This window comes from Sitophilus oryzae, unplaced genomic scaffold (genome assembly GCF_002938485.1).
Source record: "Sitophilus oryzae breed Bouriz unplaced genomic scaffold, Soryzae_2.0 scaffold_2008_pilon_pilon, whole genome shotgun sequence".
NCBI classification, from domain to species: domain Eukaryota; kingdom Metazoa; phylum Arthropoda; class Insecta; order Coleoptera; family Curculionidae; genus Sitophilus; species Sitophilus oryzae.
The window spans coordinates 2986418-3003510 of record NW_022146734.1 but is presented as its reverse complement, the minus strand read 5'-3'; the positions used below and the strand labels follow the sequence as shown (position 1 = coordinate 3003510).

Here is a 17093-nt window from a genome sequence, read left to right as displayed (position 1 = left end):
GATGTTCTGAATGCTCACAGTAAAATTAAAGGAACAAACTTCTACGCTAATTGAAACCACTAATTTCGAGGTTCTGAATAAACGTTTAGTATTATAGCAACAATATTTTTTGTTATTATCAATAATACACGTGGAATAATTATTTTACGACAAACCCAAATTCCATGTTACATTTTTAAAATTGTTTATTGACTATTTCTAAAAAGATATCCTTAATTTCAATGTAAGCATTCAGAACGTAAAAATTAGTGGTGGCCATTTCCAATTGGTAGAAAAATTTAACAACCTTTTAACTTTTCCACTAATTATACTTCAAAATTTGCAAGAAATTCCATTTTGGCCTTTCATTATCATCCGTCAAGAGAAATTGCAAATTAAAAGTTTATTGTTTTATAAGCTAAATATTAGACTTTCTCTATGGATACAACCGACTACCGCAAGCTGTTGCTAGGTTATATTATTAATATTAATGTTAATTGTATTTTTTAGACATCGTGAATGATCGTAAACTAAAAAGTATAAAGTGTAATTGAAACCACTAATTTATTCCACTAATTGCGAGGTTCTGAATGAAGCTTATGAAACAAAAAATAATAAAAACAGGTGTCAGTGCAAGAAAAAAAAAATAAACCATACTGGTGCCTCTGGTGAATCCATTTTTACCTGTAGTTCGTGAATATAAGACTGATATCGATTTAAGGCAGCTTGTACTGCCGAAATGGTACTTTCAGCGAAGGCTGCTGGAGATGTTAGACCTCGAACAGTTCTTCTTGGAGATCTATAATTGTTAGTAGGAATTGAAGTTGAGATTTTGAGGATTTAGTTAGATGATTATAGAGTTATCACAGAACAACTTACTTTTGAGGTATAGGCGTTGAAGCACTCAAATGTAAGTGAGTTGCTTGTAAGATTTCCAGTTCCTTCGTGTCCGCATCTTGTATAAGAGCCTCGGCTATATCTCTAAGAGCGTTTTGCAAAATATCGACGTCATCTTGCATTTTTATTACTTGTGCGACATTTTGGTCCGATTCGGCACATTTTTCTTCCTAGAAAGACACAGATTTCTTTTACTCACTCTAGGATGAATAGCCAGAGTTGGGCGAAAACGCATCGACGATACGTCGACTATGGAATAAATGTCGACAATGTCAAGAACATCACAGGTGTAGGTTAATTAAGTATTAGAGTATTATTAAGAGTCCATTTCACTGGTCCGAGAAAGTAACAAAATAAGCGTTCGGCATTTAGCGTTTTAAGTAAAACTGGCTAGGTATTTTGACACAAATGAAGAAGGAAATTAAAGATAAAGGATTATACTATGTCGGTATTGTAGCACATTTTTAGATAACTTCTTTATTTTTAAGATTTGATGGTTAAACATCGACAAAATATACCTTATGTTTAAACTAAAATTTCTCGAAAATAAAGAAATAATTTAAAATTCCGTTACAATACCGACAACGATTGAAGTTTTGTTATTACAGTGATATATAATTGATATGGTTTTGTAACAAATTGTTCGCTATTTTATGGTAAATTCTGAAGCTCTGCAAGCCTTCTGATGAGCAAGATTTCTGAAATCTATACTAATATATAAAATCCTTAAGTGACTGACTCACTGATTAATCACGATCCTGCTCAAACCACTCAACGTAAGAAGCTCAATTTTGGCATACAGGTTGATTCTAGGGTGTAGAGGTTCGATAAGAAGGGATTTTCGAAATTCCAGTTCCAAGGGGGTGAAACCACCCCTCAAATATTACAATATTTTTTATTTAAAAAACGGTCAAGTTTCCGAAAAAACGCTTAAACATGTATATTTTATTTTGTTTTTTTACATATTTTAAGATTTTTAAAAAATGTATATATGTTTAGAAAAATCTGATATTGATGTTTCGAAAAATCTGATATTGATTAATCACGATCCTGCTTAAAGCGTTTGACGTAAAAAGCTGATTTTTGAAAAACGGATTGACTTTAGGGTTTTCGGAAAAAACTCTTAAACACGTATATTTTATTTTGTTGTTTTACATATTTTAAGATTTTTAAAAATGTATACAGGGTGTTTCATAAAATATGACCATTGAGTAATCACGATTCTGCTTAAACTCCTTGATGTTTAAAGCTGATTTTTGGCAAACGGATTGACTGTGGAGTGTAGAGGTTCGATAAGAAGGGGTTTCTCGAGTCTCAAATTCCAAGAGGGTGAAAACGTCCCTCAAATATTACAATATTTCTTATTTAAAAAGCGATTAGTCTTTCGAGAAAACGCTTGGACACGCATAATTTATTTTGATTTTTACATGTTTTGAAATTTTTTAAAAAATAATACAGGGTGTTCCAAAAAGTTGGGTAATTGATTAACCACGATTCTGCTTAAACTGCTTGACCTAAAAAGCTTATTTTTGGCAAACGGATTTTTCGAAAGTCAAATTCCAACAAGATGAAACTACCCCTCAAATATTACCAAGTTATATAATAATATCGCAATATTGTTTTTTTCTCATGCTGACATAAATGTGAGAAAATTTTATCCAGTTTGTATGTTAATGGAAATTCTTGCTTTGGTTTATCATCACCATTACAAATGATTAATTCGACGCGAACGAAGTCGCGGGTACACGCTAGTATAATATATATTTCCTTCGGTCGCACACCCGCTGAATCCGACCCCTTAAAGCGACCCAAACAGTACAGCGTAATAAACCCTTAAGTCTCCCTGATCAATTAATTGTAATATTATTGGTTATTTAGTTTGTCTTTGGCTATCCTGTAAATATCACAAGCGGTAGTTATTGTTTCCCCAGTTCAATTAATTGCACATTAATTACACTACACTTTAGGTCTATAATTATGAGTTATTAAAAATGTTGAAATGTAATAATGTAGTAATGTTGCCTCAGTAGTCCTATTTAATACTTTTATTTTCCCTTCTTCTTAAAATAAAATAACCACTAATATTTTGTCATCTGCATTCTTAGAATATTAAATAGAATGTCATTAATTGAACATTCAAAAATGGTCCTGTTATATTTTATTATCCAAAATGAAATGACTCTGATTCAGTATTCAAGTTACTGAGCAACGTAGAAGATAAAAGATAATTTTATTAATTCTTATGTTTAGCTGAGGATGCTTTTAATAAACGTTTATTCTATGATTTTAATTTTTAATCATATAACTTTAACTGTAGCTATCATTTTTATACCAATTATTAGCTGTCGACACCATAGTTGACGTGTCAACAATTAAACTGTCGACACGCCCAACTCTGACGATAATAAAAATAACATAATTCAGCCTTTAATCTGTTACTTACCATGGTTTGAATATCATGAAGCAGTTGCTGAATCCTGTCATCTCTAATCTGCATTTCAGCTTCGTATTTGATTTTTTCCGTCTTCAATGTTTCAATCTCCATTTCCATGTCGCTGGTTTGGTATCTTTCCGGATGATGGTGGTGTTTTTCTTTACCTTGATGCCCGGCACCCTCAACAAAACTCTGAGCAAAGACGTTGGAGTCGGTTCGTGAGCAGGCCATCAACATTTCTCGGCCAGCTTCGGATATTTCTGCCTTAATTTTGTGCAAGTCTCGTTCAGTGTTCGACTGGATGTCCATAAAGTGTCTTTTGACTGATACCACGTCTCTCCAGAGGTTCAGGAGACGGTTGTGTTCAGTGCTGTATAAAAAAGAGAAAAAAACATATGCAGAGTCAGGCAATAGTGCGTCAGGCATCTAGCTCCTAACATATAAAACTTAGGAATTATGTGTAAGTGCAAATCTAAAGTATGTATTAGGGTGGCTCAAAAAAGTGTGAGTGGGTAGGAATGATTTTTTTTGGAACACTCTGTATATTTTTGCATTTTTGGCTTCTTTTCTTATCACTTTACATAGTCCTAAGATATTTTTAGATATGTTTTGATAGTTTCAGAGATATTAATAATAATAATAATAATAATAATTTATTTTCAGAAACAAAAATTACAAAATAATAATAATACATTGTAACTCCTACAGAGATAAATAAATTATCTGTGTGTAGGGCTGGATGTACCTATATTATAATCAACAAACTACTAATACATAATAACAATAATTAATACTAACCTAACCTAGTGCGCCAAACATGACTATAAATGATAATAGCGCGTTGCTGTATTCACTTGTTATATGAGTCATGAACCATAAAAACCACAAAAAAAAGTTTCTATAACATAATTATCTTTTAAATCAAACATTAATTCTAACCCAATTTTTATTTTAGTTTTAATATTATGTTTTGACGCTGTTAGTGATTTTAACTCATTTGGTAACCTATTATATAATTTTATTGCTAAAATATAATTATTTTTATTGCTTACTCTTTTAATCATTTTGGGCAACAGTATACTTTTGTTTCGTGTTATACTTTCTGATTGTAAATATATTGCTTTAAGACTATTGTAGTGATAAATTAAAGATTCTAAAGAAAAAAGTTGTTCTAAATTAAGTGGTAAGTTTGTTGTAAATAAAGTGTTTTTACTGATCATTTTTATTTTTTTTTTCTGTAGATTATTCAAAACATTTAAGTTATTCATATAAGCACCTCCCCATGCTATAATTCCATAGCTTACAACACTATGGAAAAAAGCATAGTAAATTAACATTAGTGTTTTAGTGGTCATAATTTGTTTTAGTTTATAAAAAATTATTGTTAAGTATTTTGTTTTGCTTATAACATGATTTATGTGCTCATCCCAACTAAGTCTATAATCAAAAATTACCCCCAAATATTTACACTTTTTAGGCACTTATTATTAATTTTTATTTCTACCCGGTCTGGCACACTATCACAGTAATTTCCAAAGGTGATAAAAACAGTCTTATCTCTATATTCAATGATAACTTATTTAATGCTAACAATCTTGAAATTTTCTCCAAATAAAGATTCATGTTTTATATTGTTTCCTCCCAAGTTTTTCCTGCAGAAATAACTGCTGTGTCATCTGCATATGACATTATTGTATTTTTTGATAAAGATTCCAAGATGTCATTCACATAAATTATAAACAAAAGGGGTCCAAGTATTGTACCTTGTAGAACTCCTACTTTTACCTCTCGATAAGAACTTATAGTATGATTGACTTTAACTCTCTGTTTTCTGTTGTTTAGATAACTATTTAACAACCTATGTGCACTTCCCCTTATCCCATACTGATATAATTTATCTAATAGCAACTTGTGATTGACCATGTCAAAAGCTTTAGCCAAATCTGGGAAAGCTACAATTATTGGGATTCCTTTATCCAGATTATTATAAACTATATTTGCTATATTTGAAAATGCATCTCTAGTTCCCATATTCTTAAGAAAACCATATTGATTCTCTGAGATTATTTTGTTATTTATTATAAAGTTATATAACCTATTATGGATTATTTTTTCAAGAATTTTTGCAGTGTTTGAAATTAAAGAGATGGGTCTATAATTATGTGTTTTATTTTTCTCATTTGCCTTATACAGGGTGTTTCAAAACAAATGCGAAAAACTTCAGGGGGTGATTCCTTGTTCAAAATAAAGGGTAGTTTGCTTCATAAACGTTGGGTCAAAAGTAAAAGCCGACAAATTAACAAGGATCATCAGACACGTATCTTGATCCAGAACCTGTACTGAGAATATCCAGGTATATGGCCCGTAGTAGTATTGAGCAATAAAAATAATTGGAGGAAAGAAACGAATATCTATTAAAATTTTTGTTCAAAAATTATAAAATATTCGGAGAATAGTTGTTCCGAATTTATACCTGCTTGGTAAAATCTGTCCTTAAAATCAAAAAAAAAACTTTTTTACCTATAATAATCATTAAATGCTTGTTCTTCATCTTTCCACTCATCTTCTTTGAGCAACATCTCCTCCCTGAGCGTTTCAAAGTCATTGGTGAGTTTCTGTAGATCGGCAGTGAGGGTTTCGTTTGTATTGTGCGATTCTTCCAGTTGATCACGCAGGATTTTGTTGAGCTGTATCAATTTTTCAGACCTGAAACCAGTCGTTGATTATCTTTTAAAGCATTTTGATGAAAAAACTTGTTACTTTTTTCGTTCTTCGCTTAATTTTTGTAGAGCAGTCTCCAGATCTGAGATACGGTCCTCCCTGGATTCCCTCAGGTGTTGCTGGGCTTGTTCCAAAGCTGAACTGGGTCCAGGAAGACTAGGATAAGTTTTCAGAGATGAAGGTTGTTCGGAATATTCAGCCATTTGTGATTCGAGATCGGTACATCTCTGTTTGTACTGCAAGACCTGGAAAGAAGTCGTTAGATTAAGGATTGTGTTATATTAACTTATATTAACAATATCTTAACAATATTGAAGAAATTATGCCTCTAGGTGTTACGATATGATCTAAGGTCGATTACACTGGTCTGCATGAAAATGACGAAAGGTTATACCTGGGGGTATAGATCATGGGAATAAAATTCTCGAAAGCTTGACAAATTTGAAAAAGTAGTTTTATTAGCCTGTGTGGTGATTACTGACTGCATCCTCACTTAAATTTTGAGTGTTAACTTAGTCAGTCACGACTAAACCTTTGTCAAAGATATATATTTTTGTTTATTATTGTTTACAGCTAAAACAAAAAAAAAATAAAAATTATCATTATTATCGAAAAGTAATGAAAATATGATAAAAATAGAGAGGGGAGCTCCCACGAAAATGGTGGGAATTCGAATAAAACGGAACCTATATTCAGGATTCATTTGGTTTCACTTTACATAAGAATCAGCAAGAATGGTTCCAGGGCTTTTCTTTTTTTTGTAGACCAGTGTTATATAAGATATTTTTTGTTGAAAATACTGAAGATAAAATTATATACTTTGGCTTGTAGACGACTGACAAGTGCCGCCTGGTTCTGCTGAGCTTGTTTGTAAGTATCCAGTCGTCGTCTATAGAGGGCAGCCTCGTCTTGAAGTCTCTGACGTAAGTCTTGCTGTTGGCGGTCTTCATCGCTGCTGCCGCCCCCGTCCCCGCGCAGCCTACTACTGTCGCCACGACTTCCGCTGGCGCTACTAGTCTAGAAATCGATTGAAAATAGAGTTAAGAGACATATAATATGTATAAACTAGATTATACAGGGTTGTTCACCACATACGAAACGGAGTATTGTAGCTAAACGACTAGATTTTTACAATTTGTAAGTTTTGGGTTCATTGAAGGACTGTTAGAGCTACAATTTAAAAATATTTTTACAAGATACAGAGTGTCCCAAATAAATAAAAAATATCAAAGTTGTATTTTTTTAAATGGAACACCCTATATATTATTACGCTTTTAGTTTCTACGATTAAAATTAAGGTAAATTTGATTAAGGTTTATTACACTTAAACCTTACCGTTTTTGAAATATTTTCAATTTTGTGAAATTGCAGTATAAATTTTAAGGCTTCATTTCTCCGAGGGTATTAAAGTTTTTAATACTAAGTATTTATTAAAGTTTATTTATTGATCAGTTATTGTGTTGCAATAATAAAAACTTTACTACCTTATACGGAGTGTCTAAAAATTTATTTAAAATAATTACTAGCTTTAAACGGCAATAACTTGTTTAATTTAAATGGAACACCCTGTATATTTTATGAGAATCAGATGCACAATTTAATTGTTTATCAAATTGTATTATACCATTTTTTACCTATCTCTTCAAGTTCCGTAGAAAATGCATTTTCTTTTAATTTAGAACTCATTTATCAATATACCCATGAAATACTGACATTTTAGATTATTTTTAAAGATGTACCAAATTTTTAAATAGTACAGATACTAATATTGTCGATATAGTTCGTGTATTTCATTAAAAAAATAAAAAAAAAATGTTTAAATATTTTTTAAAGAGGACCAATTAATATGATTCCAGTATTCAAACTACATTAATTGACTTTTTGCGTCGATTAATAATAATTGCTCCAAATACTAAAAAACTGAATTATGTATGTGTATTAGACAGTGTGGTAAAAAGTAACTCCTTAAAAATGATATTTCATTTTTTGACAAATGCTTATTTATAACAACAGAGACGTTCATTTTCATAACTTATTATTATATTGATTTCTGATTCAAATACACATTTATTTAGAATAATTTATTAACGAACATAATTAAGTATGTAGTTAATTAGTATTTGGGCGGAAATACTGGTGGTATATTTAATTAATGGTATACTCATTTATAAAGATTTAAATAGTTTTCTTTTTGCATACAAATGGGCTAGTAATATTATCGTTTTACTAAAAACGATAATATTACTAACCTGTACATTTTGTATATTTGTTGTTTTAAAAACAATCTAAAATGTCAATATTCCATGGGTATATTGATAAATGAGGTCTAAATTATAAGAAAATGCATTTTCTACGAAAACTTGAAGGAATAGGTAAGAAATGGTATAATACAATTTGATAGACAATTAAATTGTGCCTCTGATTCTCATAAAATATACATGGTGTTCTATTTAAATTAAATAAGTTATTGCCGTTTAAAGCTAGTAATTATTTAATATAAATTTTTAGACACTGTGTATGAGGTAGTATAATTTTTATTATTGCAACACAATAACTGATCAGTAAATAAACTTCAGTAAATATTTAGTATTAAAAACTTTGATATCCTCGGAGAAATGAAGTCTTAAAATTTACACTGCAATTTCGCAAAATTGAAAATATTTCAAAAACGGTAAGGTTTAAGTGTAATAAACCTTAATCAAATTTACCTTTATTTTAATCGTAGAAACTAAAAATGCAATAATATACAGGGTGTTCCATTTAAAAAAATACAACTTTGATATTTTTTATTTATTTGGGACACTCTGTATCGTGTAAAAATATTTTTAAATTGTAGCTCTAATAGTCCTTCAACGAACCCAAAACTTTTTGGGTTCAAACCAACAATTTGTAAAAAAAACAACAATTTGTAAAAATCTAATCGTTTAGCTACAATATTCCGTGTCGTATGTGGTGAACAACCCTGTATACCTATCCTAAAAATCAATTACATACCTTTCATAGATAAATGAAACAAGTTTAGATTGAAAAGTGCCCATAAGGACAATGTAAACACTATTTAGCGCTATTCTTGCAACGGTCGCAACCCAAAACTTTTGAAAATTTCGGAGCGGTTCGGCTTTTTCCGGAATTATATCGCCAAATATTGTTTATTCAAATTTATTATTATTTTCGTTTAATTTTATAAATAAAATACAGTGTGTTCCATACAACAAACTTTATTTTATATAAGGACGCATGTATGAAATACCTATGAAACATTGGAAACTGACGTTATGCCACGATCTACGATGGTTTTTGCAGTTCACAGTTCACAGTTCACAGCACAGCTTTTTAAGTTTTTAATGCCACTTTTTCACAATTATCACCGGTTGAAGTAAACAAAATTTGAATTAAGCTCACAAGATAGCAATAATTACTTTGAAAATGGACGCTATAAACACTTTTAGGAATTTCTTTAATGAGAGCGGTTTAGATTTTGAAAGATTATTATGATCATATTATGATTTTTGAAGATTCTGACTTTAACAAGAGAAAATTATTTCTGTTTTTGTTTGCCGTTCGGTCGCGACCCAAAATAATTTCGCGACCTAAAATTTATACGGGCTTTCTAATCTAAACTTGTTGCATTTATCTATGATACCTTTGTTCAAATAACACCATGCATGACAATGTCAATATGACAGTAAATAATATTGATGTCACTAGTTAAATGTCTTAGTTAGATGTCTTAGTAAAAAATGAGCGATTTGAAAAGTATTCCCTCTAACATTGAAGAAGAGGCGTTCAGAGCCATTTCTGGATTGCTTCCAGCAAGATCTATTCCAAACAGCAGTTTGTTTGTATTTAGTAGGTATTTACTGCAAAATAAATGTCTTACAAAATATTTTTTTTCTCTTTGGTAGTCATCTTCTAAACAAGGAGTGCGGTAAAGAAAATGCGTGAATTAAGAAGCTCTTAACTCACTCAAAATGCGTGAGTTAAAAGAGCTTCTTAACTCACTAACGTAGATAAAGGTACAGTTTGACAAATATAGGAAGAGACTTGGGGATAGCACCGGTTGCGCACACGATAGAGAGAGAACGCATTCGGCGCAAGAGAGATGCAGTTACGCTGCAACAGTATAGTGTATATAAAAATGATCTATGTAGCTAGACTTCGTCCATATAATTTAATTTTTGTTAATAAAGATCTTTATGATTATTTTTATTAAAAACAAAAAACGAAATTATTATGGGATTCTGAAATTAAATATTACTACTTAATAGGAAGTTTGACACCGGAAATCTGAAAAAAATCCGGGTGTTTCTGAAAAGTGGTTCACTTCTATAACTTTTTTAATTTTTTAGATAAAAAACGAAATTTGGTATGTTAGTATAGGACATATATCAGGATTGATCGACGTTTTCATTTATTTTCGGTCACTACCTATTTCACCGGAAATGACAACAACTTTTTATTTAAATGGTACCCTCGGTATTTTTTACCGTATATGATAGAAAGTGATATTCTAAATAGAATGATATATTATATGTCAACTTTTGACATTTTCAATTTAAAAATGGCCATAAATAAACGTAACGACAATTTTACTCCAAATACCAAGTATGTGGTACCAAATTATTCGTAAAAAATGCTTTTTCCAAATATGCTGAGCCAGCCTCGTACCATTTGAAAAATTTGAGTTATCATTAAAAATACGATTTGGGCATCTTTTAAGCGGTCATGAAAGGATACGAAAAAAAATTACACGATCAAATATATGTTTCCAAAGTTCTTTGATTACAAATTAATAGTTTTAACTCAGTCTTGGCAATCTAGACTGAAATTTAAAATGCTATTTTTATTTAATTGGAATTGTCTAAAATTGACGTATGGTATGTCATTCTATTCAGAATGTTATTTTCTATCAAATAAAGTAAAAAAATACTTAGGATACAATCTAAAAATACAAAGTTGTAGTCATTTCCGGTGAAACAGGAAGCGACCGAAGGTAATTGAATACGTCAATCAATCCCGATTTATGTCATATACTAACAAACCAAATTTCGTTGTATTATCTGAAAAAATAAAAAAGTAAAAAAGTGAGCCGCTTTTGAGAAACACCATTAATTAGCTAAAAATACACTATAACGAATAATCTACCAAAAGACCCCTGTGATCCTCCGCCTGCTATATATTGATTCTTCAACGACAAAAGTTCTTAAACTGTTTACCGGTTAATTTATTTAATAAAATGCTTGCACTCGAAATTCGGGCACTCGAAAAAAGAGCGACTACCTAAACGCATCCTAGATCTATACAGCAAACTGGTTGTCACATTCTTCCCCGCACCTCAGTCCTCGGGACCGATGCGATGGGCTGTGCCGTCGTTTACGACCTGCTGCTACGAGTATATAGTGTGAATTATATATGTTCGCGAACGTTTTGTTCGAGTAGCTTGGACGCGGCTTAAAAGTATTGAAGCCTTGCAATGTCCGCCATCTCCTACGTTATACACAATCTGTATACTGTATATTTAGGCATTTATCACTTTAAAGTAATTTTTGTCTCGAAAAATACAAAATTTTAATTTTTTTTTGCGAAAAAAACCATAGACATGTTCCTGGGGTCGAAATACACCATCCCTAAAAATATTTGCACTAATTTAAGACTCAGCCTGTATATTATAATATTACAATAAATCTTTGTACTTGTTTAATAAAATTAAATGTTGCCCTTTGGTATATAAAAATTTTGTAATCAAAAAAAAAATCAGGATCCAAAAATTTCCCTGGTAGTCTAGAATCACTTCGATGACAACAACAATAAAATAATTCTAGTGAAATTATGAAAAATTCATCCTTACATCAGTCCTGGACTTCGGCCTGTAAATCGGTGGCCTTCGTCTCTCCATCTTCGTCTGGTCGACCTTTTTTACCGGTGGCTGCAAAAGAAAGACAAAGACACAACATTAAGAAGAGTTAATACATAAATATACAGGGATGTTCGTTGTTCTGAAAATTGCCTTTTGTTCAAATTTCAGGGATGCATAAATAACATTTTTTTAATAAGATATACAGTATGTCCCCGGATTATCTTTACAAGAGGATTTTTTTTATTATTGACATTTTGAGAAAAATGCATTCTTCATAAAAAATTTTGCTTGTTCTAAAAAGGTTTAGTTTAAAATTTTCCAAATTTCCTTACCGTTTTAGAAAATATTAAAAAAAAAACATGAAAATGTAGTTGAATTCATAAAAATTAAAAGGAGTTTCTATGATAATATAATTAATTACGATTTCATTCTTTAATGGTTATAATTAATTTTGATTAATTGTAACCATTAGGGATAATAACATTCAAGGGATAGAAGACAATGAAAAAGCAAATGATCTAGCTAGAAAAGGAGCGAACACTCCACTAATTGGACAAGAACCGTTCTGTTTTCCAAGCGGGAACCAAGTGAAAGCGGAACTGAAGAATCTGGAAGATTCCATCCGTAACCTGGAATGGTTGTCCTCCAACGGTCTAAGACACTCAAGAAAGTTCCTCAGAACTTACGACCGAGAAAAATCAGAGGTTTCCCTTGATTTAAGTAAAAACAATCTTCGGATTGTCACAGAGGACACTGTCTCCTCAACCTCAGTAGGCTGAAGCTGAGAAACAACGGCAAAAGCAGATTCTGTGGCGAAAATGGGAAAACACCAGCACACCTTATCCTGAGTGCGCCAAGACGACGACCGTTCGTGCCATGAACTTTGGTACGGCTGATGTCGAGGATGGAGAGCTGGCCTCTGTTAAGCCGTCTCAGATACTGGCTTTGGTTAAAGCTCTGAGACTGGATGATGAGTTATAACTAAAGAAAGGGGAATGCACAATAGATCCGTAAGGTCGCGGTGATTAACTCCCCTCCTACACGTTCTACAAGCAATAAGGTTTTTCAAAAATCTGAAAGGATCATAATATGTTTATCCTCGCAAAACTACAATTCTATCCCCATTTAACCGACTCTCTAATTCCAGTAGTTTCCGAGATACCCATAAAGAACATCGTAGAAAACTCACCCTGTATATGTAATATATGATTATACTAACAAAAAAGGCTAAACGTCTCAGCGGGCATATCTGCCCATCGTCCGATGCAAAAAAAAATAAAAAATCTATTTAAACACAATTATTTTATGTGCATGTACTATTGAACTTAGGCCCACGAAAAAATTATGAACAGCCCTGTATACACATAATTGTCTTAAAATACACATTAAAGATTCAGTTGATGAACTTTATCAATAAGCGGGATAGTTTTTTTTCTACGGCGCTGTCAACAATGTTGGACACTGTCACATAATAATGGTGACAGTGATAAGCGAGACGGTATTTTTTTTAATTGAGCGTAACTTACACAAAATTCGTAGAAACCAGCCGTACTTTGCTCTGTGTAATGATCCAGGGGTTAGACGGGATATCAGTGGCTTGCAGTCCGTTAGTTAATATGTACGTTCCTCATGTGCAATTCATTATAAATTTGAAAAGCTGACAAACGGTGTTTTTTTAGCGATAAACTAACAATAAGTCGATCGTCTCGATTAGAAGTTCTCATGCGAAGGTTCCTGGATGTCTACATTGACGTCCTCAAGGACGGTCATAATTCAAAAACCACTCAATAGCAAATTCAGTGAACTAAACAATTATAAAGCATTTCATTTGAAAAACTAAAACCTAGTGTAAAAATATATTTGATTCACCCTGTATATCTATAAAAATATTTGTGAAATGTAAACTATTATTAAACACATATTTTGTAAAAGGTGTGGAGTGAAAATCTCAAATAGGAATCCTGATATAGAGCTTTTTCGGAACACGGAGCCATCTTGTATGTATGCATTTGTATTTGTGTGTTTATTTAAATACTAAAATGAAAGCAACGAACTAGGCAACGAATTTAAATGGGTGAACTTTGTAATATATCTTATTAATAATACAATGCAAAAAGTTTTATAAAAATTCGTTCACAGTAAATGAATTCCAAGGTTTGTATCGCATAAGGGCTTAAAGCACTTCACTAGTATGCGCGATCATAATTAATATTTTGTCGTATACTAAGGGCTAGCAAAGGTTAGTCTTGGGTCGAGATTTCCGTATGTAAGAAGAGTACAATGCGTTTATAATGTACTGAACAAAGAGAGGACAGTAAACATGTTGCCAAACGTATGAAATAAATCGAGAAACTGTGCACAGTGCACATCGCTAAGAGACGTGGAAGGGGATATAGCAGATTTGTCGCAGTTGACCGGTCGACCCAATCAATACCTTTGTCAGTGTCAGTACTTAAAGTTCTAGGGAAAGGTTTTCGTCATGCGTTCAGCTTCACGATTTAGTTACGTCTCGTGATACTTGATTTGTTTATTTATTAACGAGTCGTTGTAATTTTCCCTATAGCTTGAATTTTTTTAAGTGCAAGCTAGAAACACTTGCATTTTTGGTAAAAATAAGTGGAATTGAGTGGGTGTTCGATATTGGTCGCGCTATTAGAACTCTGAATTCAAAAATCGATATCTCGAAATCTATTAGAAATAATAGATTGTAGATTTTTCAAGAACTTTGTTAATATTTCTGCTGTATTTTCTTTGTAGACAGTATGTGAAAATCTTTATCAATAAAAAAATTACACGATTGCTGAAAATTGCTATGCTCTAAAAGTAAATGGATGGATTGTTTACAATTTTTGAATGGAAAAAAAACCTTATCGAATTTTTCTTATGTAAACATATTGTAAAATATCCGATCTTGAAAATAAAAAAAAGTTTCAATATCTAAAGTGGTTCTTGAGTTATGGCCTGTTATGAGTTAAAAAGTTGAGTTTTTAAAATATCGCGATTACTGACGTTTTCTCGATATAAAAAAATGATACCCTAACGATATCCTTATAATTCCATTTCAGATGCTCAGAAACATGTCTAATGATTTTATCCAGTTATCTCTTGAAAAAAAAGTCTTAAAAATAAGCGGTTTACGATCGTGATTTTACTTTACTTGATAGGGAAAGGCGTGTCGGCAACGCCGCAACAGCACACCGTCGCCCGTCGCGTCGGTCGGTCGTATTTCTCTCACTCCGACTTAATAAGATCCCTATCCGATTTACTTCCACACATGTAAATGCCGACCCAAAAGTAACAGTTGCCAGCACGGTATACAATATTCTACGTTCGTTCCCACAGCATCACAAAACTGTCTAAAATAGTTAACCGAATTAGTAATCTATGTGTTTTTGTTTACCACATATCTATGACTTGGTTTGATCAACTACATTTGACAAGTTTCTGACCGTTTTGGATGCTTGTGGGAACAAACCTTTTGTCGGATGCCGGTAGGTGCAGATCGTGTGGAAAATTGCGTTGATTGTTTTAATATTGGGTATATTGCACCTTGTCATTGAATTTTGTCTTGTTTCTTTTATATAATACATGTATACGGAAAAAATGGGAAAAGTTCACTTTACTGAAGCAAATTGGAAAGCTTTATGTAGAATGTGAATACACCAGGGAATACACAGTGCGGTTGCTTTACACCTTTCTATAGATAGGAGTATTTTGGCGAAAAAACTAAATACTCCGAACCTCAGCATAAATACTCCGAACAGCACTGAGTTGAGCGCTTTTAGTTCAACTCAGTTAAACGAACTGTTATCACTTTTCGTCTCACTAGTTCGCGCGTCACGGCCGTCATGATACACGGCCTTGAATTTTTACCCCCAACGCGCGTAACTTTTCACTTCAAAAATTACAAAGTTTTATTTTGTGCTGACATTATTAAAGCAATTCCAGAATAATTAGTTACATGTAAATTTAGGTTTTATGATTATACACTCCAACTTTCTTGATCCCATTTCAAAATTCTACGCCACTGGACGACATTTTTCCAGTATTCCTCAAATTCCAAGAAATCAAATCGGACTTTGAGCCAATTATTATGTCTCATACATAACTGATGGTGAAAAAATAGAATTTATAATTAAATAGCACATGTCTTCGATTTCAATAAACATTCAACAAGCGTGTTGTAATTGGATGTAATTATGATTCCGCAATTTTTTGGTAGTTTGCTACTACTAATTATTGATTATTGTAATTAGTTAAAGAAGACGGAATTTGATAAGAAGATGCTGGCGAGCAATTTTCGACATTTTTGTTAGTCCTTAGAAAATCTTACATCAATTTGTTTAGTATTATAAAACTTATAATGAGTTATATCTGCCGTTTTTAATTATAGCGCGTTTGATTTTAATGCAAAAATTTAGATAAGATAACATATTCTCTTTGATATATATTCACTTTTTAATAGTTTTTTGAGCGATTGGAAAATCATTTTTTTCCATTTTGGTCAATTTTTGTTCTAAGCATGCAGACTTTTATGCTGAACCCAATATTTCATGCAAAAAAATGGGGGGTTCCAATTTAAAAAAAAAATACAATTTTTTGAGGGTATATTTAGGATATGCACAAATGAAAAAAATCAGTACATGTATATTATTTCGTATATTTTACATTTTATTGATTTTATGAAAAGAACTGTTCATTAAAATGTTGTATCCTATGTTATAGGGCTTGTTTCTCTCTACAATTTCCTCTCTCACAATGTACCGTTTGTGTCATAAGTTTTTATGTAAAATAAATATTTAAAATAGACCAGCAATTTTTAATACCCCTGTATAAATTTAAGGAAGGAATAACATTTTTCTGTAAAGTTTATTTCTCTACCTTTAAACTCAGCACAAGAATTTATTCTGAAAAGTAATGTACAGGGTGTTGATAATCTATTTTATTGTAGCATGCAAATCTATACTAATATATAAAATCCTTAAGTAACTGACATACTGATTAATCACGATCCTGCTCAAACCACTCAACGTAAGAAGCTCAATTTTGGCATACAGGTTGATTCTTGGGTGTAGAGGTTCGATAAGAAGGGATTTTTCGAAATTCCAGTTCCAAGAGGGTGAAACCACCCCTCAAATATTACAATATTTTTTATTTAATAAACGGTCAAGATTCCGAAAAAACGCTTAAACACGTATATTTTTT

The 17093-nt window shown here is 31.8% G+C and overlaps 1 protein-coding gene across 1 annotated transcript in view; it reads right to left on the bottom strand.

Annotated features, from left to right (window-relative positions):
• LOC115883980 (rootletin) overlaps positions 1-17093 on the bottom strand; it is a 101681-nt gene that overhangs the window by 57108 nt on the left and 27480 nt on the right. The window contains exons 2-8 of the mRNA XM_030902399.1: positions 11880-11957; positions 6851-7048; positions 6071-6276; positions 5831-6016; positions 3320-3680; positions 859-1046; positions 664-778 (exon numbers count right to left, since the gene is read on the bottom strand). Coding sequence (XP_030758259.1) covers positions 664-778; positions 859-1046; positions 3320-3680; positions 5831-6016; positions 6071-6276; positions 6851-7048; positions 11880-11957 — 1332 coding nt within the window. The remainder of the gene's footprint in view (positions 1-663; positions 779-858; positions 1047-3319; positions 3681-5830; positions 6017-6070; positions 6277-6850; positions 7049-11879; positions 11958-17093) is intronic.